We start from the raw sequence: 26,708 nt of genomic DNA on the forward strand, positions 1-26,708 counted from the left end.
TATATATTATTCCACCTATGCTCTACGTCAATATTTATCAATATACACGTTTATATGTTTATATGAAATGTATATCTCTTCTCATATTTAAAGAATAATATTGGTTCACGGTTTATATATCTAGACTACATCTATATTTTTCTCTTTATATATAAAATGTAAAATGTTACTATTTAATAATTTTTATTAGTTTAATAATATATTTTAAAAATATTAAAATATTTCGTTAAATTTAATTGTATTAATAAACCAATTAATTTTATACATATATATAAATATAAATATTAATATTATTTATTTTAAATTAATTGAAGTTATACCAATTTCAATTTCAAATTAATTTAAAATATATACAATTTTTATTATATTATTTATAATATTATTATTTTTTATTTTTATTTTTAATATTAGGAATATTTTAATTTTAATATTTTGAAATTTTATAATACTTTCCTTAAATTACATTCAATAGACGTAACATAGTATTTCAATTGTTTTAGGCCGACCAATATGAAACATTCTCTGTGGAGAATGTATATATAAATATGTTTGACTGCTATTATATATACCTATTCTCAACTTATATAATAATAAGCCACGGTATTGTATTCATTTTTGTATGCTAATTTTAAACCAATTCAATAATGAATAATTAGAGCGTGTAATCGTGTATGTTAAGGTTGGTGATGATAATATAGTATAATATATAGGACGCATGCATATATAATTTTTTTACCAAGTCTTTCACTGCTATAGTAAATTTGATATACATATATATATATATGGGTGACTATTCAATGGTTACATTTTTATTGTAACCATATGGTTACATTTTTCTTTAACCTGTAATAGCAGGTTACTAATAGGTAGACTTTCCTTTTTTAGATTTAATTAATTATAATTAACTATTTTCTTAAAATAATTAATTAAATAGTAGACATTCCTTTTTTAGAATTATTTAATTATAATTAATTATTTTCTTAAAATAATTAATTAAATATTTAACAAGACCTCTTTTAGCAATTAATATTTATATTTAAATCCTTACTTGAATTATTTTAATAATTAAGCCATTTAATTATAATATTTACAATAAAATTTATTTTTTTTACAAAAATTAAATTTCTTTTGACACAAATTAAAATTCTCTTCTTATAATAAATTTTTAAATAATTAATTATTTTTAAGTAATATTTAATTATTTTGTTACAATTATATGAACTAAGTATTAGGCCTCAAGCTAATCAATCAATAACAAGTGCAGCTATTTTTTTTCTAAAAAATTCTTCAATTTATTTCATTTTTTACTTTTTAAATATTTAAATAAAAAAATTAAATAATTAAGTGTAATAATTTAAAATTAAGATTACAAGTATAATAAAATTTAAATTATGAAATTGTATGTGTATAATTTTAAATTATAAAAAGTTTTGCTATAAAATTTTAAATAATGTAAGTATAAAAAAATAAATTGCTAAAAGATCCTTATATAGTAATAAATTGCAAAAAATTAATTAATAATTATAATTAACTTAATTTTAAAATATAATTAATCTTAATTAAAGTTTTATAAGGAAATAAATGATTAGGTTACTTTTAGGTTACAAGTTATTTATTATTTATTTTTATTTAATTTCTAAATTAATCACAACCATTTAATAGTAATCCAATGGCTTAAAAAAATGTAACCATGATGGTTACAATAAAAATGTAACCATTTTTTTAAGCCATTGGATTACTATTAAATGGTTGTGATTAATTTAGAAATTAAATAAAAATAAATAATAAATAACTTGTAACCTAAAAGTAACCTAATCATTTATTTCCTTATAAAACTTTAATTAAGATTAATTATATTTTAAAATTAAGTTAATTATAATTATTAATTAATTTTTTGCAATTTATTACTATATAAGGATCTTTTAGCAATTTATTTTTTTATACTTACATTATTTAAAATTTTATAGCAAAACTTTTTATAATTTAAAATTATACACATACAATTTCATAATTTAAATTTTATTATACTTGTAATCTTAATTTTAAATTATTACACTTAATTATTTAATTTTTTTATTTAAATATTTAAAAAGTAAAAAATGAAATAAATTGAAGAATTTTTTAGAAAAAAAATAGCTGCACTTGTTATTGATTGATTAGCTTGAGGCCTAATACTTAGTTCATATAATTGTAACAAAATAATTAAATATTACTTAAAAATAATTAATTATTTAAAAATTTATTATAAGAAGAGAATTTTAATTTGTGTCAAAAGAAATTTAATTTTTGTAAAAAAAATAAATTTTATTGTAAATATTATAATTAAATGGCTTAATTATTAAAATAATTCAAGTAAGGATTTAAATATAAATATTAATTGCTAAAAGAGGTCTTGTTAAATATTTAATTAATTATTTTAAGAAAATAATTAATTATAATTAAATAATTCTAAAAAAGGAATGTCTACTATTTAATTAATTATTTTAAGAAAATAGTTAATTATAATTAATTAAATCTAAAAAAGGAAAGTCTACCTATTAGTAACCTGCTATTACAGGTTAAAGAAAAATGTAACCATATGGTTACAATAAAAATGTAACCATTGAATAGTCACCCATATATATATATATACTAGATGAATGTTACGTGGCGAGCCACGTAAATATTAGTTTTATTTAAGTTTTAGTAGTTTTTGTTCAAGGATTCGGTAACTAATTGTAAATTATTGTTTAAACGATTTGTTTTATAAAAGTAATTTAAGAGTGTCATAATTGTGTATATAAACCTATGATATACACATTGTTATTAATAATAAACAGTAAGTTTATCTCAATATATTCATACTCATATAGTAATTATCTTAATGTGTGAACATCTTCTGCAAGCCTTGCTCCTCTTGTTCTCGCAACTATTCCATTCTTGTCTCGAGAGCTTGAAATGCTTCCTGCCAAAACAATTCTGGAAACAACTTCACCTGTGTTCTGGTTCAGAACATGCGCAGAACACGCAGTATACCGTCTATCCCGCCCACAACTAATGTTGATGAGTCATTTCTTAGGTGTTGCAAGGAGTACAAAACGTTGGCGCTAACTCGATTTTTCCATAAAATTCTTATTGTCCTGCAAAATGTAACTGAGAAAGAAAAAATGGTTCATAGATTTCAAAAATGATAGGAATGTTAAGAAAAATCTTAAAAAAGTATGTGTTATTACCTAAGGTCTCAACAAGACATATTTCCAGAAGTTGCTCTCGCAAATACCAAGTGAGAGTGTGGATTAAAACACAAAGCCCTCAAGTCTAATTTGAAAAGTTTGTTATGTATTCTAACTTGTAAAAATTTTGAGTATCACGAATAGCATTCCTAATTATTTTTCTAGCTAAGCGAGTGAGTGGACTATCTAACCTGTGGAATCTCTTGTTCTTAGCTTGGAAACCTGTTGATCGGACGAAAGACTTGAGATGCTGACATTGCCTAGAGAAGAACCGCTGAGTACCAGTTGATCGTCGCTCACACATAAGCACGTCACTGACCCGGTATGTATCCTGAAATTAGAAAACCAAACATAAAAATGACCTCCATCAGATAGTTTATTTACATCAAAGAGTTGCAATTATTTTCTTCAAGAACAAAATGTAAAATCTATAAACTGATTTAGAAGGATAGCAGGGCAAATTTAGACATGAAAGAGAAAGGGTCAGAAGCAATAATACCGTAAAAGGCGAAGCTGCTTAGTTCCAAGTGATGCACATTTTCGGACTTAACATAAGCCAGTGATCATGAATTATCTTTCTAACTAAAATTTTCATAATTTTTTACAACATTTTTATCAAATGACCAAGTAAAAATGAGAGGATGAAGCACCATACCGCATGCATAAACCCTTAGAAAAGGTACCCTCATAAGGAGGAAATACACTTCTTGCCCCATCTCGCCTCCATATACATATACAAGTGCCAAGTAATCCAACAATCTATGAAACACAAACAATGTCACTAACATAGGAAAGAAAATCATGAACTACAATGATTTGCTGATGTATTCAAGTTACCTTATATTCATCAAAATCGAAGTCAACTACAGAGGTTGAGTCTGGTGTTGAATATTCTTCCAAACATTTATAGTTTCCTAACGACCAGAGACGCATAACCTACCATAAGAAACATATAGAAAAACAGTAATTTACCAATTATTAAGGGTAAAGATTTATAAGAAAATAATTGCATACATAAGAGCTCTAAATTTATAATTTACTATGGAGGCTAATAACTAATGTGACCTAGCATTATGAGAACCTGGAAATAATGTTGAAGATTCATTTATTTAAATAACAATACATTCTACTTGTGAACTTCTTAAAGCCTATGTAAGATCTAAACAGAACGTCTGCAAAGGAAACTTACCTATGATGAGAAAAAACCAACATATAATTACAGTCTACTAAGCAAGAACATATGTCAAAATCAGCACAGAATCTCTCATTTTCATGTTCTAACTAAGTAATCATAAGTGAAAAAACTCTACTATTATCTTGGTGTGAGGTAGAATATACCTTATCACCTCCACCAGTAAGAAGCAATCCCCTCTTCATTCGACATTAATTCGTCCTAAAAAAGTTAACTTAGAAATTAGCAACAACAACAACAACAGAAGTTAGAAAACATGATATACAGTCTTTGCCTTTATTGATTACATTTCAAGTTTAAAACAACCATCTTGATCTTTATGCTCATTTTTAAGCATTGTCATTAGTAAACACTTAAATCCCAATAACTAACTATAGATGAAACAACATGTAATTTCATAAGTGAATTAACATCTTCCAAAGTGACCAAAAATAAAGTTTCAAACTTGAAGAAATACTATATCATTAAACATTACCCAATTGAGTGGCCTCTCCACTGATTAACAACAACCGATTTATGCCTTGAGTGGCCTCTCCACTGAATTAACATCTTCCAAAGTGACCAAAAATAAAGTTTCAAACTTGAAGAAATACTATATCATTTGCAAGCGACTGAAGCGACTGAATTTATGCCTTCAATCGTCGACTGAACGACTTTGCGGGTTGGTAGGGAATCGAGAATTTATACATATATATTTTTTATATGTTAACGACTTATCATATTTGTAGGCAGTGGTAATCTATACATATTATTATTATTATTATTATTATTATTATTATTATTATTTTGATGTTAATTGTTAACGATAACGATTCAAAAGAAATATAATTTAAATGTTCTGTTAAAACTAACGGAAGAGGAGAAGAAAAACGTTAAACCAAGAAATGCCGTTAGATAGGCACTTTTAATATATAAAGATATTTGGATATTTATTTAGAGAGCCGTGGGGGTATCACTCTTGCTCATAACTCATAAGCTAAAAATATTTTTTTATTATTTTTTACTTTAAAAAATATATCCAATTTTTTTTTAATAACAGTGTACACTATAATTATAATTAGTATTTTACTGATTGAAAAATATGAAACAAAATTTAAAATAGTGTATAAAATGAAATAAGAACACATGCAAGCCAATATTTGAATTCTATTTCTATTAGAATATTTTATTTATGGAAATTATTTTCTAATTAAGGAAATGATTTTCTATTTAAGGAAATAAATAAATAATTGATTTTCTGTTAAATGAATATTTTATATTCATTGAATCTGGACAAAATCAATTATGTAATATTCTATATATATGGTCAGATTTCTATATTCATTACCTGATTTGATATCCTGAATTAATTGTCAAAATATTCTGACAATTAATGTGGCGCAGATACTGATGGAGTATCTCACCTATAAATATAGGGTCTCGGTCCCCGAGCTCCTCACTCATTCTGTTCATAACAGCAAAATCCATCTAAAGAGAGTTGAGAGAGCGAGGAAGCCCGATTACCCACATCAATCGGTTTCTTTTGCAGATCAAGCTTATGTGGGATTAATGCTCAAAGAATCAATGGCTGGAGGTATTTCGATCCTTATATTCATATAGTGTATATGTTTATTCATTCCGCATGTTATATACACATACATATATTTTATATTATACATATAAATGTCTAACAGTTGGTATCAGAGCGGATTATATATCTCTGCCTTGATTTATTTTGAGTTTCATATATATATATACTTACGGGGTTTTTCATTTATAATATAAATTATGTATATTTTTATATATATATATACATTCATATTATATAATCCCGATTATATATATTCGTACTCAATTTATTTTTATATATATTCATTCATATTCAAGTTCATATATATATATATATATACTTTCATATACATACATATATTCGTATACATAAAATTTATTCATGTATATATATTCATATACATATATACACCTTTCATATATATATTTATGTATGCTTATATATATACAAAATCATCATTTTGAGAATTGGTATATATATATGGTATATATATGTATTCATGTATATATGTTTATATATAATTATTATGAATTTGTAATTTTATTGTTTATCATTCATTTGAATGCTTCATTATCTCTATTTCTATATTTAAACAATTAAATTACTGTATATAATTATATATGTATATATATTCACGTGTTTACGTGTTTTGGAGGATGGTGGGTTCAAAAATTTATTTATTTTCTTTGAATCTTTGATGCGTTTTTCAATATTAATAGCCTTATCATTTTCATATGATGTTATACATTTAATCTATGCATGAAAAGGTTTTGAAAACCATCAAAATCTGGAATTTTTTTTTTTTTGAAGAACACATTCGGACCCGACCCATTTTTATTGAAATTAAAGTTCAATTTTTACATGTTTTCATTTCCTAAAAATTACGTGGATCTCTTAATTATTTCATTTAGATCCTTTTTGGAATTGAAAACATGAATTTTGGTCGTTAGAATTGTAAATTCTGACCGGGTCTTTAGTCGGATCCGTGTGACCCGCGTTGCAGGAAAACGGGTCTAAACGACCCAAGCAAGAGGTCGGGCTGAAATTTTGGTATATGTTCATGACTGGAAAGAATTTTGAGAATTAAAGTTTGATTTATTTAAGTTTTTTAATGCAAACTAAATTCATAAATCTCTTAATTTCTGAGTTTCTGTTTGATCTGGGCCTTAAACCATTAATATCAATATAAGGAAACTTGTTTTCCTATGAATTCATTGGACCCATGCACGGAAGGACCTGGTCATGGACGACCACATATAGCCTCAATTTGCTTTATTTGACAGTTAAAAAAAAAAGAAGGAAAATTAAGTAAAATTTAAATTCTAAAAATTTATTTTTAGAATTTTATTTTATTTCCTTATTTTGTTAATTTAGTCAATTAAATTACATTTGTTTAAATTTTCCATTCTTATTTAACATATATTTTCATATATTATATGTTATTTAGTAATAAATTATTATGGAAAGTTTTTAATTTGGTAAATTAATTACATGCTTTATTTTTACATGTAATTACAATAATTGTGATATTTTAAGAATGTGAATATTTGATCATTCTACAATTAAGTGCACAATTATTATATTTATTTACCAATTAAGTAATTTATTGATTAAATTAATTGATAATCTGCCATTAAGTATATTCTTTAATTTTGCATTTAATTCATTTCATATAATTAATTGTACTAATTTGTATATTTACCTTATTTATACAAATTAATTATTAGTACAAATATTTAAGATATTATATGGTTATAAATGCATAATTAATTACATATCATGGAATTAAGCATTTAATTTATTATCATACAATAATTGTTTTAATTTGTATTTATTTGACAAATTTATTTTTAATACAATTAATTTTGATTTGTATGATTTAAATGTTATACATAAATTCCTTTTATAGTGCTAGATATATTTAGCAATATTCAAACATTAAGATAGGTTGAATATTTTATTATAGCACATTAAGTTTCATAAAAATTCATAAAATTATTCATAAAATATTCATAAAACTTCCTAAAATGAATAAAATATGAATAAAATGTAAGTAATTTTATGGTTTGACATAAGAAAACATGAACTTGGGACAAATGCTCATATCTAGAACGGTTTTTAATGATCTTCGGACGACCACACTAGGAGCACTAATCTCAGTGATTGTTTATTATGTTAACAACGAAATTACTTTTAGGTAGAGCCCAATACCTAATGTCAAAGTGAAAATATAATTTTATATAATTAGGGAGTAGCCACAGCATCCTTATTTGTATAAAATTATATATTAATTAAAATTCACCTTAATGGACATAACTTGTAATTTATTATATAAGTATAATAATTTTACCCCACAGGGATTTTATTATATTTGTATAATTAATTAGGATAATATGTTAAATTAAATTCTCTTAATTTACCCCACAGGGAGTTATGTGGATTTAATTTAATAGTGTTATCACAAATTTAATTAAAGATAGATAATAATCCTTCATTTTCCTAAACTAATTGTTTAATTAAATCTATCATAAGGTTCATCTAATTTTATTAAATTTAAAATTTAGCCCACAGGCAATTTTAGATTTAGTAAAATTTTAATCTTCAGTTTATACTTTGGTGTCTAGTGAACCACATAATTTTAAATAATTAGGGAGTAGCCACAGCATCCTTAATTATATAAAATTATATATATTAAGTGGATTAAGATCACATAATGGACATGAATTATGTGAACATAATAATCTTACCCTACAGGGATTTTATTATATTTACATAATTAATATGTTAAATTAAATTCTCTTAATTTATCCCACAGGGAATTATGTAGATTTAATTTAATAATTTTATCAAAAAGTATAAAATTTTGAAACATTTATAAATAATTAAGTGTTTCATACTTTTCATTGAGATAGAAATATTAAACTTTAAGTTTTTTCATAAATTGTGTAAATCTATCATAATCTACATCTAAATCTAATCTTATTAAATTAAAAATTTAGCCCACAGACAATTTTTGTTTAATAAGATTTCATATTTAAGCATGTTTATTCATTGGTAAAAACATGATTCATTTAAACCTCAAAACTATATGTAATTTTATTACATCACTATTCATAAATTTCTTCCATACCAGTAGAAAATTTCAAAATTTATTCTGATAACTTCATTTAAAATATACAGTTTTTACTGTATAATTAAGAAAAATAAATCACTTTATTATCCCCAATAAATTTTAATTTATTGTGTATGAATTCATTCTAATATAGTTAATGTGATTATTAACACATAGTGGATTATTTTAGATTGTTATTCCACATTCATAATTTCTTGCAAGGTTTACAAATAAACCTAAGAAAGTCAGTAACTGTGAGCAAATCTCATCCACAGACAAGATAAGTTCTCACATTTAGAAGTTTAAGGAACAAGCAATATAGTAGTGACTTTGTTTTAAAATTGGCAAAGACCTTTATGTTCCAAGATTCTATTGAAACTTGATTTAGACACATTTAGAGGTCTTTACTACAAAATGATGTCACTCATAAAGATATGCAAATTCAATCTGACAATAAGAAATGTGTTATTAATAAGAATTCTTCTACATTATAGCACCAAAAATTATGAAACATATATCCATAAATAGAATAAATGTTAGTAAATGGTGGGGATATTCATTTCACTTGATTTTACTAACTTTATTTAGAACTTGTGAGAAATTCATTAAGAATTTGTATTCCAACAAGTCAAAATCGGTGTATATTAGAATTCTATCATATTAGAAATCATACAAGTCAATTAATTTTGAAGACATGGACTCAAATTTCGCATCTCATTTTTAACGATTACTCACATAAATTATTTTCTACAAAAGTATAGATTTATATGTTTCAAAGACATTTAAATCTTAAGTAGAGAAATGGTGCATTTTGCATATTAAGATAGTGAGATCAAATATAAAATAGAGAATACTACATTAAAATTCGTGAGTATGGATAAACTCCCAGTCTATTTGCAAAGTTTCTTTAAAAGCATGGGTTCATTGCCCGATACATATGCTTGGTACACCCAAATTATAGTGTGTAACAGATTTAAGAAACTAAGCATTTTTTTGGACATGGGGTGGAGCCTACATAGCAAACTCCAATCTTTCCTAAATCTTTGTCTATTGATACTCTTCAATGGGGGTGTACATATCGAATCGTGTTCTAACCAAAGTTGTTTCTCAAACATATTTTGAGTTGTGATAAGGTTGAAAACCGACTTGATGACATGTACACATTTTTATAAATACCCATATACAGTTAGAGTACAATTGTCAAAGAAAAGATCTGGGTCCTAAACCATAAATGAGCATATTTCATTTGAAAAGCTATAAGGTTTAAGGGTTACATATTTTGTTATCCATCTCACAACACTAGAATTGTGGAATTAAGAATTGACTTGATCAGTGGGAGTGATCAATCTAGGAACCTAGTTTCCGAGAAAGATCATTCATATTTTCTCAAACTTCCACCTCAAGTGTTAGATTAATTATGATTCACAACAACCCTTAAGATTACTGGTTATTGAGAATTCATAACTAATCATTAATAATATACAAGTCATTGGTAAAATTCTAATAAGTTATGTTATTTAGTAATTGCTTACAATTTCTAAATTAACATGCTATTGAACCATTTGCTCTTTTAAGAGTTTGTTGGTCCATCCTTAAGATGACTTATTAGAACAGTAAGATCAATGTATTCTAGTGATCACATTTTGTACAATAAGAGTTCAACTACAATATTAATTTGAGACACAAATTAAATTATAGAATGATAAAGAATTGAAGTTGTAGTACAATATGCCATGAATGAAGAAATGAATATCTTAAATAGCAATAAAGTTTATCTTTAGTAAAGTTGCCTAATGGGGTGGAGAACATTAATTAAGCATAGTTTTTTTCACCAATAATATTCATTAGGCGACATTGAGAAACATAAAGATATAAAAGAATATTCATTGCTAAGAAGTTCATTTTGAAATAAGAATCAATAACAAAGGAGATTTACATTCTCACTTGTTTTTATAAAAGATTCTATTATAGACCTTGGCATTTGTTGCTTGTTTTAATTCATTAATCAATTCCAAATAGTGAACTAGAGGAGAAGGTATATAGACTGCCATAAAGATTTTCCTCTAATAGTGGTGAACATATGCAAGCTTAAAGTGTCTACCTATAGATTAAAACAAACATCTCACAAATTGGTATTATATCATCTTTTCTTTAAGTTTGAAAAGAGAATTATGGAAATAATTATATACCAGAAAGTTAGTGGGAGTAATATTTGTTTTATACGTCGACAGTATGTTACTTGCAAATGATGATAAAAGTTTTCTATATAAGTTGAAATCATTCATATCTTAAATTATTATTTTGAGATAAGGAATATAAATAATATATATAATTTTAATTAATTAGAGAGTAGCCACAGCATCTCTGATTAAATAAAATTATGTATTATTCATCAGATATAACTTTTATCTTTAAGTGTGATAAATTCAACTCGAACCAGCATCTGAAAAATGATCTGGAGTGAGAATAAATTAAGAACATTCATTTGCTTCTATTTTAGAAGCCTAATGTATGCCTAAGAGTCTGAATAAGATTTTGCATTACATTTCTTTCAGGATCGTTAAGTAGTATCAGAATAACTAAAGTTAAGACCACTTTATTTTTCATACAAAGTGATGAGGTATCTTTAAGATACTAAAAATTATATTCATACATATTTTAAGATGAATTGATCATCTGGAAATATAGTTAACCAATTAGATTCTAACATACTTCACTGGTTGTATTGATTCGCGTAAATCAATATTTTATTACGTCCTTAAGATTACCAGTAAGTTATATTGTAATGACCGCTCTAGTAATAGGGATTAGAAAAAGGCAATTAGCACTAATTTTTATTATTTTATTATTATTTGTGAATTAAATTTAAATGTGGACCCCAATATTTAGAAATAAATATTAGAGTTATAATTTCTCAATTTCAGAGATTTTATTAAACTCTAGGGGTATTATCTAGCTTGTATGTGCAATATGTTATTTTTGTAATTTTTGTTTGGCGACAACGGAAAATGCGATGGATGGCTAGTTTGATCACATGGGTAAGTTTAGAACCTTATTTCATAGTGGAAAATATTTTAGAGAAAATATTTTATCGGGATTGAGCGGGGTTATGGAATTGACCATTTTACCCCTAGCTTTAGAATTAACTAAGTTATAACCTTAAGGGCTTTTTAGTCTTTTCCTAATTGGTGAGGGGTAGGTGGCTGCCCTTAGTGTTGACACCTATTTACTTTTGAATTTTAATTAAATGAAAGGGGTTTTATTTTGAAAAAGAGATTAAAAATTAAAGAAAATCAAAAACCAATCCTCTTTTCTCTCTCTTGGGGTTCGGCTCTCTCAAACCAGAAGGAAAACCCAAAGTTTCCATCATAATTTCTGGATTTCCATCCAAGGATTCAAGGGAAAATATTTAAGGTAACCCTAGCTCCCTTCTCTTTCAAGTTCATGAGGTTGTAAGTTGGTTTTTGGAGGTGATTTTGGGTATTAGGGGCTGTTAGGGTTTAAGGTTTGCTTAGTTCGAATTTTAGGGTTTATTTAGCTTGATTCTAGTTCATGGTAGCTGGTTTAGAGATTGGTTGTTGGTTTTGAGCAATTCTAAGCTTTGAGTTCAAGCTTTAAGCTTTAATGGCAAGTTGTTATTTATTGTGTTTTTCTGTGAAATACTGGCTGGGATTTATTGTGTATGCATTGTTTAGGAGCTCTGGAAAGTTTGGTATCATTTGGTGGAAAATTGAGCAAAGAAGGAAGTGATTTGGGATTACTGGTGCAAACCGGCAAACCGGTTTGCCATGCCCCAAAAACCGGTTTGCCGGTTTTGGCAGGATTCCCGAACACTTCGTTTTCTCAATTTTTGTCCATTTCGGTACCTCGGTTGGGTGTTTCCCCATTTCCAGAGTTAGAATAACCCCTTTAGAGCATAGCAGAACCTAGGGTTTTGGTTTTGGGATTCCCGGGATTAGGGTTTTAATCATGTGACTTACCCGGTTTCAAAATGTGATTAGGGCATCCATCTAGCACAGAAATTCCGTTCAGGTCGGCTAGCACACTTGAATTCGGAAAACAGGTAAGAACTGTGTATAATGTATGATGTGATTATCTGAATGTATGTATGTGTTAATATGTATACATGCTTATTTATTGTGATTCATACACTACCAACACTTGTACGGTTGTGGTACGGAGTGCATTGGTAAGGTGTGTGATGTTTGGAAGTACATCATAGTGTTACCAACACTTGTACGGGAAGGTACGAGGTGTTTGTGGTACAACACTAGATAGTACTCAGGGTGCGGTCATACCTTACCTATACTAATACGAAAGTATAATGAGTGTATGTGGTACATGGTACATGGTCGTGTCCCAGTTAGAACGTTCATACTCATCTGTTAAGCTCTGTAAATAGGTGTAGGGGCGCCTATTTACAGGTCGGAAATTATATGATATGTTATATGCATTTCTTACTGAGTCTGTTGACTCACAGTTTCTGCTTCCATGTGTAGGTAAAGGAAAGGCGAAAGCTGAACAGGAGTGAACCTGAGCTCGGGTGAGATTGTACATGTCAAGCAGCGCGACCTGGAGTGTTCGGTCTCGGGACATCTGGGAGTTGTATTTTGAAAGTCGCTGTGCGACCTGTAAATCTGTATATTTTGAAATGTATGCTTAAAAAGTAAAGTTTGTAAAGTTTTAAAAATCGGGATCCCGGCACTTGTAAATATTTCATTAAATTATAAAGTTTAATGTTTAATGCAAAAGTTTTAATTTGACACGTTTTTCGAGAAATTTCTTTGATTAGCAAAGATTGCACAATTATTGAAAAAGCACTGTAGCGTGCCTTAGCATTAGGGCGTTACATATATTGTAGAGAATCTTGATTGTTATTTCCACTATAGAAGTCAGATTCATTTATTGTTTTGAGGATACATCTCGTATGATGTATTATAGAGTTTCATAGTAGGCCTAGAGTTCAGAATTACAGTTTTATTAGGCCATTAAGAAAATTTTGCGATAAATTCAGCTACAATATTTATGGCTAATAACTCTAAGAGTACTGGTCGAAGCTAGCATATCGACATTAAGTATTTAGCCATAAAAAGGCGTGATAAGTGGTCATTAATCACGCAAACTGAATTGGGTGATCGCATAGATCCTTGACTAAAGGCATGCCGCAACACAAATTCAAGGATCATAAAGTAAATATGGGATTCAGTTAACCCATATGCAGTTTTTTTTTTATTTGTACAACCAAAAATTATTTAATGAAACTCTAATTTCGATATTTTCTCATATTTATGTGCACCTTAATTTCATCTGAGAAAATTATCGTAAGAGGACCTGAATAAACATAAGGGTTAGGGTTTATTCGCTTAAGTATATTGCCACATAAAGTACATTGTTATATAGTAAATGTATTGTAATACATGGAAGATAATACTCGATTCATAATGAGGACATGTCGCTATGATTCGTATGTTTATTATATAATGAGGAACGTTGGGTTTGAATATTTTAGTTTAAATGCTGACCAAGTGGGAGAATATTAGAATATTTTATTTATGGAAATTATTTTCTAATTAAGGAAATGATTTTCTATTTAAGGAAATAAATAAATAATTGATTTTCTGTTAAATGAATATTTTATATTCATTGAATCTGGACAAAATCAATTATGTAATATTCTATATATATGGTCAGATTTCTATATTGATTACCTGATTTGATATCCTGAATTAATTGTCAAAATATTCTGACAATTAATGTGGCGCAGATACTGATGGAGTATCTCACCTATAAATATAGGGTCTCGGTCCCCGAGCTCCTCACTCATTCTGTTCATAACAGCAAAATCCATCTAAAGAGAGTTGAGAGAGCGAGGAAGCCCGATTACCCACATCAATCGGTTTCTTTTGCAGATCAAGCTTATGTGGGATTAATGCTCAAAGAATCAATGGCTGGAGGTATTTCGATCCTTATATTCATATAGTGTATATGTTTATTCATTCCGCATGTTATATACACATACATATATTTTATATTATACATATAAATGTCTAACAATTTCTCCATATAGTAAATAAAATTTCTCAAAAATAGACAAAAATATAACTATAATAAATTTTATCATATAAAAAAACTAATTTATAATTTCTCTATATAATATATGTTATATTATTTTATATAATATAATATTTAGATTAAATAATTAAGTTGTAAATAATTAAGTGTGACAAAGTATTAATTTTGTCAAATTGTAACATACATTATGGAGTTACAAAATATATGTAGAATGATCACAAAATAGGAGTTGCAAATCCTTTAAATTGATGATCACTTGAATATGTAACTCTCATCTCTTTTTCACTCTTAAATTAGTAAAAGATGTTACTAATTATTTATGAATGTGAATGAATGATAGCTATTAAAAATATAGTTGTTGGAGACTTGATTTATTCATTTATAAGGTGTATAAATGGTTCAAAATCAAGTGTGAATGATTTGGAACACTTTGGAGAAGAATTGGCCAAAGCTGAAAAATTGGTAACTAGTAACTAGTTACTGTTTTTTTCAGCATATTATTGCACACGTTTTTGAAAGTTTGAGAGCCTTTGTAACAGCCCAAAACTCCTCCAAATCACCAAATTAATAACACAAATGCCCAATTTATGATTGGTAACATCCAAGGGCTTTATGGTGGTCATTCATGTTCATATGAGAGTGAAAACTCTATAAATAGATACCATATTGTTCACTTGTAATAAGAAGTGGTTGAAACCATTTGTTGTGGTTAGAACCTTGTGAGGATATGCTCATCCTTAGACACTAGGCTGAGCATATGAGGCTTGATAAATCCTTAAGAGCATTTCTAGAGTTTCCCTAAGTGTCCATATGAGGGAGGAAATGACTTTTAGGATAAAGGTCCTTAAACCTTGGTCAAGCTTTTTGTGTGTTATCCTTCTTCTTCTCTAGATTTCTTGTAATCTTGATGAAATACTTTTATTTGTATTTTGAGTATTTTGATTGTAATCCTCCTATTCTCTCTTGTAATGAGAATTTTTCCAACAATATATATATCCCTATAGCAAGAGAAAACTAATTTATAATTTTAGAAAATTACTCTTTATACCGATTTTTTTATAGATTATTTAACACTACATACTGAAATTTTTAACTTTTTTTTTTATTTTTTTTTCACCGTGGGCGGAATTTTTTTAAAATAACATTCACTACAAGAATTCTCCTCAATAGCGGCGGGGACATTAGCGGCGGAGCTCCTCCGCCGCTAATAATGGCAGTATTAGCGGCGGAGCACAGTCTCCGCCGCTATTGAGGGGCTGATAATTTTTTTTTAAAAAAAATTATTAGCGGCGGGCTGTCCGCCGCTAATGCCCGCCGCTATTACTTTTAGCGGCGGGGTCCGCCGCTAATACCCCGCCGCTAATAAGTGGGCGGGAAAAATCCCCCTCGTTGTGATTCAAAGTATTAGCGGCGGACCCCGCCGCTAATAGTATTTCATTTTTTTTTAAAAAAAAAAGAATTAATTGTTATTAGCGGCGGGGTCCGCCGCTAATAACACTATATAAACCCCATCAGACCCCTCTTCCCCATTTTTTCCTTCTTCTCTAAAAATCAAAATCCCTAACCCTAACCGCCCCTCTCCTTCTCCTTTGCACTGAAAAATCCCAACCGCCTCTCCCCTCTCCGACGCACCACCAGTCCGTCGCACCACCACTCCGACGCACCACCACCCCGACGCACCACCACCGAACACTACCACCGGCTATTTTTGGTAAGTATTGTTTTTTTATTTTAGATTTGTTATTATATAGTTTTAAGTTTTAGATTGGTATATATAATGTGTATTTAAATTTCGAATGTTATATATTTTAGGTTTTAAATTTTTGAGTTTATAAATATAGGTTTTTATATAGAAAAGTCTGTGTATATATATATTTTTGTATATAAAATTGGGTATATTTATATATAAAAATATGTTTGTATATATTTGTGTATATACAATTGGGTATATATATAAGTTTTGATTTTTTTTATGTGTGTATATATACTCTATAAAAACTGTATATTATATATATTGTATATAACAGATTATATATATTGTATATAACAGTGTAGTATATATATTGTATTGTATTATTATGTAAAATATAAAAACCGTACATTATATATATATATATTGTATATAACAGTGTAGTATATATTGTATATATTAATCTATATAGGTTTATGATTAATGTGTAGAAATTCTATATATATATATAAGATTTTTATTTTTTTTATTTATATATTTGTGTATATAAAATATATAGTATATGTTTTTTTTTTTTTGAGAAAAATATATAGTATATGTTAATGTATATATAATTTATATATATTGTAACAATGTTGTATATTGTATTGTTGTTATTTGTAGGTTTTTTAATTAATTTAGTAATTAATAATATGATATACTTTTTGTTTTTAGATTGGTATTATTAGTAATTTGTATTTGTTTGTATTTCTTTATTTTATGTTAGATTTTATTGAAATTAAATTAATTTGTTGTTAAGTTTGCTAAAGATTTGAAAAGTAAATTTAGTAAATTTAGAATTATGAAAAAAAATTTAAAAATTAGAAAAAAAAATATTAATTTATAGCTTAATATATAAAATGAATTTGTTAATAATAATAATTAGTTTTTTAATAACTTAATAAATAATATAAATATTAAAACTTAAAAAGATTAATTAGAAGATTTGATTTATTTTTTTAATTTAAATTAAAATTTAAAGTAAATGAATAAACTTTTATTTAAATTTTAAAAAAATAATTTTTATTGTATTTTTAAGGTGGTAAAAAAAAATTAAAATAATGAATAAATAAGAAAATGGTAACTTTTAATAAATTTATTTTATAAAGATTAATTTATAAATTTAGGAATTAAGCATATAATTAGTAGAAATTTTAATAACTAATTATTTTATAAAATTTTTAAATAATAATAATTCATTTAAAAACTAATTATTTTATATTTATTTTAATTTACAAAATAAATTTATTTTTATATAAATGATAAATAACTCAAAAATTTAAAAATTAAAAATTTAAAAATTAGTAATTAAATGAATTTTTATAGTGTAATATGTAAAATGAATTTTTTTATAATATAATTAGTTTAAATTTTGATAACTAATTTTAAGTTTCAAAAAATAATAATTCATTTAAAAATTAATTATTTTATATTTATTTATATTTAGAAAATAAATTTATTTTGTTATAAATAATAAAAATAACACAAAAATTTAAAAATTAATAATAAAGAACAATAATAATTTATTTAATAATTCATATTTATAATTATATTTAAAAATATATCATAACTTTTGTATAGTTGCAAAAAAGTCTAGAACAAAATTGTTCTTCTCTTTTCTTGCAATATACAGGAGCGATGGTTATACATGGCATAATTTGTACTCATAAAATTTCATAAGACTTTACAAATCATTCAAATATTTAATACTTCATTTGTCGCCTAAATTGTAGATGGCGACAATCGATAAGTCTTGGACCAAAATCAGAAATCGTGGTTGCCATTAATTTTGGAATTGTCTACAAGCCTTTTTAGCAATGGCATCAGAACATAAGGATTGTGATGGACGAATTCGATGTCCTTGTGTGAGATGTATAAATAGTAGGTTTGAAAAAATAGATAGGGTTAGAGCACACGTATTTGATCGAGGTTTTATGCAAGGATATGAGAAGTGGATTTATCACGGGGAGCCTGAGGATGCCGTCGATGATGTAGCAATTGCCGATGTTGAATCAGAGGATGAAATGATTCCTATTTTAGAAGACTTCTTTCCCTCGACAACTGAGGAACGACAAGGAGAAGATGAACAACCAAGCACAAACCCACAATTTGATGACTTATTTGAGGAAATTGAAGCTGAATTGTATCCCGGTTGTGATTGGATTTCGTCTCTTAACTTTTTAGCAAAGCTATTGCATTTAAAAGTTAGGGGAAAAATTCCTAATAACATCTTTGAAGAATTATTGAAGCTTTTAAAGTTTGCGTTTCCGAAGGAAAATAATATTCCATCAACTTACTACGAGGCAAAAAAGAGATTGAAGAAATTAGGCTTGGGTTATGATTCTATCCATGTCTGTTTGTATAATTGTTGCTTATTTTATAAGGAGAATGCATCCAAGGAGGCTTGTCCAGTTTGCGGAACTAGTCGTTGGGTTACTTCCGAGAACGGCAAAGGAAAAAAAGTTCCTTCCAAAGTCATGCGATACTTTCTGTTGACACCTCGGCTTAAAAGATTATATAGTTCGAGGATTACAGCGAAAAGCATGATATGGCATCATACTGGAAAATCAAAAGATGATGGGGTGTTGCGACACCCGGTCGATGGTCTCGCTTGGAAAGACTTTGATGCAAAACATCCCGAGTTTGCAAGAGACCCAAGAAATGTTCGACTGGGGTTAGTTGCTGATGGATTTAATCCATTTGGCAACATGAGTCTTGCATACAGCATGTGGCCAGTGGTGTTGACTAATTATAATCTACCACCTTGGTTATGTGTGAAAGATAATTATTTTTTGCTATCTACCCTTATTCCTAGTGCAAAATCTCCGGGTAAAGACATGGATATATTTTTAAGACCGTTGGTGGATGAATTAAAGGAGTTGTGGAATAATGGGGTACCAACGAGAGATAGTTCGACCAACTCGATGCTCACCATGCGTGCTGCGCTTTTGTGGACAGTGAATGATTTTCCTGCTCGTAGTAGCTTGTCTGGGTGGAGTGGTCAAGGTTATAAAGCCTGCCCTACTTGTAATGAAGACACGACGTCCATTCGAGTGATCGGGAAGACATCATATGTTGGTCATAGAAGGTTCTTGCCAAGTAACCATGCAATGAGAAGGGATACTCGATTTGATGGTAAAGTTGAAAGAAGACCTCCTCCAAGACGATTTACTTGTGAAGAGATATTATCACAAGTTAATACTCTCGAACCCCAAATTCCCGGACATCATGAAAATTTTGGGGGTGTGAAACGTAGAAGAGTTGCAGAAACCTGTAATTGGAGGAAAAAAAGTATTTTCTACGAGTTGGAGTATTGGAGCACGAATATTTTAAAACACAACATTGATGTCATGCATGTTGAGAAGAATGTGTGTGATAGTCTCCTAGGAACCATCTTGGATAATGATAAATCAAAGGACACAACCAATGCGCGACATGATTTAAAGAAGATGGGTATTAGGGAATCGTTGTGGATTTATGAAGATGGGAATGGGAGGCTAATGAAACCGCATGCTCCTTATGTTTTGACTCGTGAGAAAAGACAACTTTTTTGTCAGTTTGTTAAAGGAATAAAGTTTCCCGATGGCTTCTGTTCAAATTTAAAAAGCAAAGTTTCTCCATATGAGTCTAACATTATTGGGTTAAAATCCCACGATTGTCATGTCATTATGCAGCGAGTACTAGCGGTTGGTGTCCGTAAATTTCTACCTCGTGACACTGCAACAACTATTACTCAGCTGTGTAATTTTTTTCGACAGTTATGCTCTAGAACTCTAAATGTAAAAGATATGGAGGATGCTCAAAATAATTTAATTCTGTTATTGTGCAAGATGGAATTGATTTTTCCTCCAGCTTTTTTTGACATAATGATACATTTGGTATTGCATTTGCCTGAAGAAGCGATATTGGGTGGCCCGGTCTTTATGAGATGGATGTATCCTTTTGAAAGGTACATGAAAAAATTGAAGAATTATGTGGGAAACAAGGCACGTCCTGAAGGGTCAATTGCAAGGTTATGTTGCTGATGAGGCAGTAACCTTTTGTTCAATGTACTTTAAAGGGTGTGAAACAAGATTTAATCGGCTTGATCGAAATGAAGATGCGCCTTCTGTCTGTCGCTATCTCTCAGTTTTTAATTCTCAATCTCGTCCTTTAACTAGCGGAATTATCAAGCCTCTTGATCATATCAGTCGTGAAAAAGCTGAGTGGTACATTCTTCAAAATTCTCCTGAAATCCAAGCTTACTTAGAGTAAGTTTGTTACATTTTTATAAATTATTTTATAAATTTTAGTTTTTATTCTCTATCTCCCTCTATCGTATCTTGACATTATCATACTTCACAGTGAACATTTGGACAAGATCAGGCATGAATATCCTAATGGTAATCACGATGTCTTGCATAGGCAAACTTTCCGTCCGTGGTTTCATAAGAAGGTATAATGACAAAATTGTAAAGTTTTAATTCAACCATTTATATTCCTCTCATATTAATACATTTTATGTATTTAGATATATGAGTTGCACAAGCTTGGAACTTTACAAAATGGTGATGAGTTACTCGCTCTCGCTTCCGGGTCCGATTACTTAGCAACATTTTACGAAGGTTGTGTAGTGAATGGTGTTCGGTTTATTGCATCAAAGCGAGACCAAAAGCGGAAGACACAAAATAGTGGTGTTACTGTTGCTGGAACTGAAGGGTTTAATTACTACGGCACACTTGAAGATGTAATCACTATATCTTATACTGGTGCATATACAGTGACATTGTTTGAATGTAAATGGTATAACACTAATCCATTAAGAAAGAAGACAATCACTGAAAATAATATAACTAGTATAAATACTCGTGGATATTGGTATCAAGATGAACCGTACATCCTTGCTAACCAGGGGAAGCAAGTTTTCTATCTTGAAGATCCACTCAGAGGTCGCGATTGGAAGGTTGTTGAAGATATTAGCCATCGACAAATTTGGGACATTAATGACAACGAAGATGAGACTGATGTAGATGTTGTTAGTGATTCTAACTCTGCCAATTTTGTGTTGACGGTTGATCTTGGAGAGTTGATTATGCAATCGAATGAACCTCCAGTAATTGTTGAATCGTCCGATCAGTTAGTGGATTCTGAGATAGAGAATAATGAACTTGATGAAAATTATGTTGCTGAAGAAGTAGATGATTTACTAGTTGAACATGTGGAGGATGAAAATGTAAACTTAGTGAATGATGGAAATGATAGTGATTCGTCAGTGTAACTTTTATTTTGAAAACATTTGTTACTAAAATTTTTTACAATTAAAGGACTTTTTAATTTCTTTCGCATTAACATTTGTGTGATCTTTTAATTATGTGTTTCACATTTGTGAATTCTTACATTTTTTTCCGTCTTCAAAGTAAAGTAAAATGTCAGCTACGTTAGCGACATACCATGGTGGGGATGGTGATGGCAGGGATCCCCCTGATCCTTCTAGGGTACCGTCGTCTTGCGAATCAGGTTTTCATATTTTTTCAAATCTAAAATTGTTCTGAATATAAATAGTGAATGTATGATTTACTAATAAAATTATTTTTCCCTCGAATATATATAGTTCCACCTCCGGTCAGAAAGGGTCGTGGGGTTGCCGCAAACGCTAATCTCGAAAAAAAAAGGAGAGAAGCTGGTAAGCCCTTACCGGTGGAGGTAGATCTTGAAACCGGCAAAGTTGTTGGCACTGAAGCAAGCAATTATGTTCGATTTCTTGGCCAACAAGTAAGCATGTTGTGCCCGGGTGGTCATCTAAATTTTTTTGATGTACCCCAACAATACAAGGATCAAGTGCTCAATCGAATTAGAGTGAGTGCTTTTTAATTATTAAAGGTTGTAATAATTTTATGTCCTCATTTATAAATTAACATAATTTTAAATTATTTTATTACATAGTACTATTTTGATATCGATGGGAATCCCCATCGAGACCTACTTATGGGGACTTTATATTCGGTGATGGCGGAGCGGTATAGTGAGCGAAAGACACTCAGACACAAGCATTTTAAACAACATTATAAAAAACCAGAAGATTGGGAGACAGTTCTCAAATTCCCCCCTGACTACTTGATTACCGAGACTTGGAAACTGATTTGCGAATTGTTCGTCAGCGAGGCATTTTTGAATCGTTCAACTAAAAATAAATCGAATCGGCAACTAATGAAATATCCAACAACGCAAGGCACAAAATCGTTGGCGTCCATACGCCACGGAATGGTATGTATTAATTCTTTAATTGTTAATAATATTTTTCTCTTATAATAAACTAATTTAATTGTTTATGTTCGTATAGGGGGGTCCTCCTGGAGAGCATGTAGTTGAAGCATGGAAGGAGATCCATGTGAAAAAACCGTCTGGCACTTTCGTTAATGAATTAGCTGCAAAAGATTATGTAAGTGAATAAAATGATTTATTATTAAAATTTATATTTTATATTAATTATATATTCTAATAATTTTGATTTGAATAGGAGGAACTGATCAAGGAGCTTGATAGGAAGCGACTTGAACGACAATCCCAGAGCGATACTGGAACTGAATCTGAATCTGATACTGGTTATCAGTTTGACGTTTTGGAAACAGTTCTAGGCCAAAGATCTGACTATCAAAGAGGCGTGGGTAAAAGGCTGAAGGGCAAAGGAAAGAAACCAATCCCTCAAACTCAATCGACGGTGCCTCCCCAACTAACTACTGAAATGATGAGCACTGTGGCAGAAATATTCTCAGCTATGCGTGCCACTTGGGGGGGTAATTTGACGCCTGAACAACGTGCTCATATATTTAACCCACGTTTTGACAATTTTATTCAAACGTATAGTCAGTCGCAGTCGCCTGGTGGTTCGTCTTCTCAGAGTTATGCCGCTCCTCCGGAACAGCAACAACAACCTCCTCAACCACAACAGCCGTCTTCGCAACAACAATTCCAAAGTTTGTCACAGCAGCAATTTGAAAATTTTTTGCAGCAGCAACCCCAATCTTTTCCTCAGCAGCAACAACAGTCTGCTCCGCCATTGGAAAATCAGTTCTTATGCTGAACCCCATCAGAGTCTCCTCCGCTCGGCTCAAACTTTGCTGATTTTGGATTATTTGGGAGTTCATCGCAGGAGAACCAATTTTATTCAACTCCCATTTTCAACCAAGCTGAGCTCAGTAATTTAACGCTGGGTTTATCATCAGACCAAGCGTATGTGCCTTCTCCGCCACGGGCTTCGGGGAATCGTACCGAAAATAATTCAGATCAAGACTTCATAATTAGAGACCTGAATGAAGATGTTAATGAATAATTTATTTATGTTTTGTAATAATTTAGTTTAATTTTGAGACAATATTTTATTAGGATTAATATGTTAAAGTTAATTACTTTGGAGACAATTTTAAATTATTAATAAATTTTATTAAATTGTTATAATTATATTAATTAGATTTTATTTATTAAATATTTATATAAATAATTATTTATTTATATATAAATATATATGTATTTTTTTTTATCTGAAGGGCATTAGCGGCGGAGCATTAGCGGCGGGACCCCGCCGCTAATGCCCTTTGTCAGTTTCGAAACACGAAACTGACAAAGGGCATTAGCGGCGGGGTCCCGCCGCTAATAACATTAATAGCGGCGGACCCCTTTTTTGGCCGCTAATAACATTAATAGCGGCCAAGCATTAGCGGCGGACCAATAGCGGCCGAGGTCCGCCGCTAATGCCCTTTAGCGGCCACTTGGTGGACCAATAGCGGCCGAGGGGCCCGCCGCTATTGGTGCTTAATGTTGTAGTGATTGTGTAAGTTTTATACTACTGTGTTAACTTTTTACTGTTGTTCTATGATTGTTTTTAATTGTTCTACTGTTGTTTTTAGTTGTCTAGTTTTGTGTTCTACTGTTGTCTTATAAAAACACGGTATTTTTAAAAAATTTCATGTGACAGTATTTTTGTAAAAGCTAACACAAATTCTAGTATTTTGTAAGTTCCTATTTTTTATTTCTTATCTTAATTTTTTATTTTTTTTAATACTCTTTAATTTATACCCAATTTTATAAGCCATATATCCCCAATATGTATATTAGGGACTCTAATTTTGATAAATTATGTGAGGTTATATTTGGTCATTTTGATTATAAAAGAAGATATTTATCAATTAAAACTATTTTGCAATTGTATTTAGTTAATTTGTAATAAAAAAGAATATTCTCAACTTATCCCTACACATATAGTGCGGGGCCGGCATCGACTTAATTTTATGTCGTAGATATATAATAATATGAGTGCACTCTTAATAGGTATTAACCATGAATGGTGATTATTAAAAAAATTTGAGTTGTTATGCTTAATTTTTTTTATTTAATTAGAAAGAATGACTATTTTCAAAAATATGGGAAAATTATTAAGGTTATGATAAATATGGCATAAAAAGTAAATGTCACTAAATATGACATTATCTAACCAATCAAACTAAAAATATGATTTTTTTTTTTAAAAAAAAATCATATAAAACATTAAAAAGAAAATCTGAATTTAAGATTCATAAAAAATAAAAACTTAATTAAATTACGATAAAAAATATTAAAATTCCCTTCATATTTATTTTTTTTAAAAAATAAAATAAATAAAATTATAGTGATCGCCGAAGTTGTCACTCGTGCCGGAAAAGTCACAGGAGTTTGCTTCGGGCACCGGAAAAGTCGTCGGAGTAGTTGCCGGTGCCAGAAAAGTCTTCGGAGTTGCTTTTAGCGCCAAAAAAGTTGTCAGAATTAGCATTGTCGCTGGAAAAATCACAGGAAAAATCACCAAGAAACCAAATTAATTTTCTGTTAATTTTACCGGTGACAATGCCAATTCCGAAGACTATTCTGGAGTTTGATGTCGGTGCCGGAAAAGTCACCGAAGTAGTTGTCGGTGTCGTAAAAATCGCCGAAGTCAAAAAAGTCGTCAGAATTGGCATTGTCGCTAGCAAAATCACTAGAAAAATCACTAAGAAAGTGGTTTCTTCTTCAAAGAACTAGTTTCATTACACAACAATTATAAATATTATGAAAACAAAACAAAAATGATATACACTGAAAATAATTGACCAAATAGACAAAACAAACCAGTTTCATCAATCAACCAAATAGAGAAAAAAAAAACCAGAAAAAAATACTCATAAATATAAACAAAACAACGCACAATGCACAACAATAATCTAAAACAAAATATAAGTGTGAAAACCAGTTTCAAACCTAGAAACAAAATAATAAAAAGAAACTTAAAAAAAATATATACAATAACATCATAAAATAGAGCTACCTCATTAAAGAACCCTTAAAACCTGTAAAACTAGTTTCGAACTTATGAACCCTATGAAACCAGATTCGACACTATGAAAAATCATAACGAAATATAAATGTTAAACAATAAAGTTAACTGAAACAAGTTATCAAAATTGGCATAGTCGTTGGAGTTGCTGCTGGCACTAGGAAAGTTACCAGAATTACTACCAGCGCTAAAAAAGTCATCGAAATTGGCATTATTGCCGAAAAAATCACAAAAAAAATTACCAAGAATCTGGTTTCTTCATCCAGAAATTAGTTTCTTGATGAAGAAAAGAAACCAGTTTCTTGGTTTTTTTTCCAGTAATTTTTCCAGTGACAATGCCAATTCTGACGAATTTCCCAGAGTTTACTGTCGGTACTGAAAAAGTCACCGGAGTAGCTGTCGGTGTATTAGTCGTCAAAGTTGCTACCAACGCCAGAAAAGTCGTCAGAATCGCCATTGTCGTCAGAAAAATCACTGAAAAAATACCAAGAAATGCCAATTCTGATGACTTTTCTGAAGTTTG

At 29.2% G+C, this 26,708-nt stretch overlaps 2 protein-coding genes and 1 pseudogene across 2 annotated transcripts; 2 read left to right on the forward strand and 1 right to left on the reverse strand.

Annotated features, from left to right (window-relative positions):
• Positions 1–2,762: 2,762 nt before the first annotated feature.
• Positions 2,763–4,953, reverse strand: LOC133038436 (F-box/WD-40 repeat-containing protein At3g52030-like; annotated as a pseudogene).
• Positions 4,954–18,683: 13,730 nt separating this feature from the next.
• Positions 18,684–22,138, forward strand: LOC133038437 (uncharacterized). The gene is made up of 5 exons (XM_061116591.1): positions 18,684–20,607; positions 20,719–20,783; positions 20,866–21,116; positions 21,211–21,301; positions 21,377–22,138. Exons 1-5 carry the CDS (start codon positions 18,684–18,686, stop codon positions 22,121–22,123), a joined length of 3,078 nt encoding a protein of 1,025 aa, XP_060972574.1. The 3' UTR covers positions 22,124–22,138.
• Positions 22,139–23,002: 864 nt separating this feature from the next.
• On the forward strand, positions 23,003–24,298 carry LOC133037669 (RNA polymerase II degradation factor 1-like). The gene is made up of 3 exons (XM_061115054.1): positions 23,003–23,109; positions 23,186–23,284; positions 23,363–24,298. The coding sequence occupies exons 1-3, from the start codon at positions 23,053–23,055 to the stop codon at positions 23,924–23,926; spliced, it is 720 nt and encodes a 239-aa protein (XP_060971037.1). The 5' UTR covers positions 23,003–23,052; the 3' UTR covers positions 23,927–24,298.
• Positions 24,299–26,708: the final 2,410 nt, after the last annotated feature.

This window comes from Cannabis sativa, chromosome 5 (assembly GCF_029168945.1).
Source record: "Cannabis sativa cultivar Pink pepper isolate KNU-18-1 chromosome 5, ASM2916894v1, whole genome shotgun sequence".
NCBI lineage: Eukaryota > Viridiplantae > Streptophyta > Magnoliopsida > Rosales > Cannabaceae > Cannabis > Cannabis sativa.

What these genes read in the sequence shown, in the direction of transcription:
- LOC133037669 (XM_061115054.1), top strand. Translation starts at nt 23,053, where the DNA reads ATGAAATATCCAACAACGCAAGGCACAAAATCGTTGGCGTCCATACGC. An exon ending in CGTCCATACGCCACGGAATG is followed by an intron (nt 23,110 to 23,185) that starts GTATGTATTAAT and finishes ATGTTCGTATAG; the next exon opens with GGGGGTCCTCCTGGAGAGCA. An exon ending in AATTAGCTGCAAAAGATTAT is followed by an intron (nt 23,285 to 23,362) that starts GTAAGTGAATAA and finishes TGATTTGAATAG; the next exon opens with GAGGAACTGATCAAGGAGCT.
- LOC133038437 (XM_061116591.1), top strand. Translation starts at nt 18,684, where the DNA reads ATGGCATCAGAACATAAGGATTGTGATGGACGAATTCGATGTCCTTGT. An exon ending in AACAACTATTACTCAGCTGT is followed by an intron (nt 20,608 to 20,718) that starts GTAATTTTTTTC and finishes TTTTTCCTCCAG; the next exon opens with CTTTTTTTGACATAATGATA. An exon ending in GAAATCCAAGCTTACTTAGA is followed by an intron (nt 21,117 to 21,210) that starts GTAAGTTTGTTA and finishes CATACTTCACAG; the next exon opens with TGAACATTTGGACAAGATCA.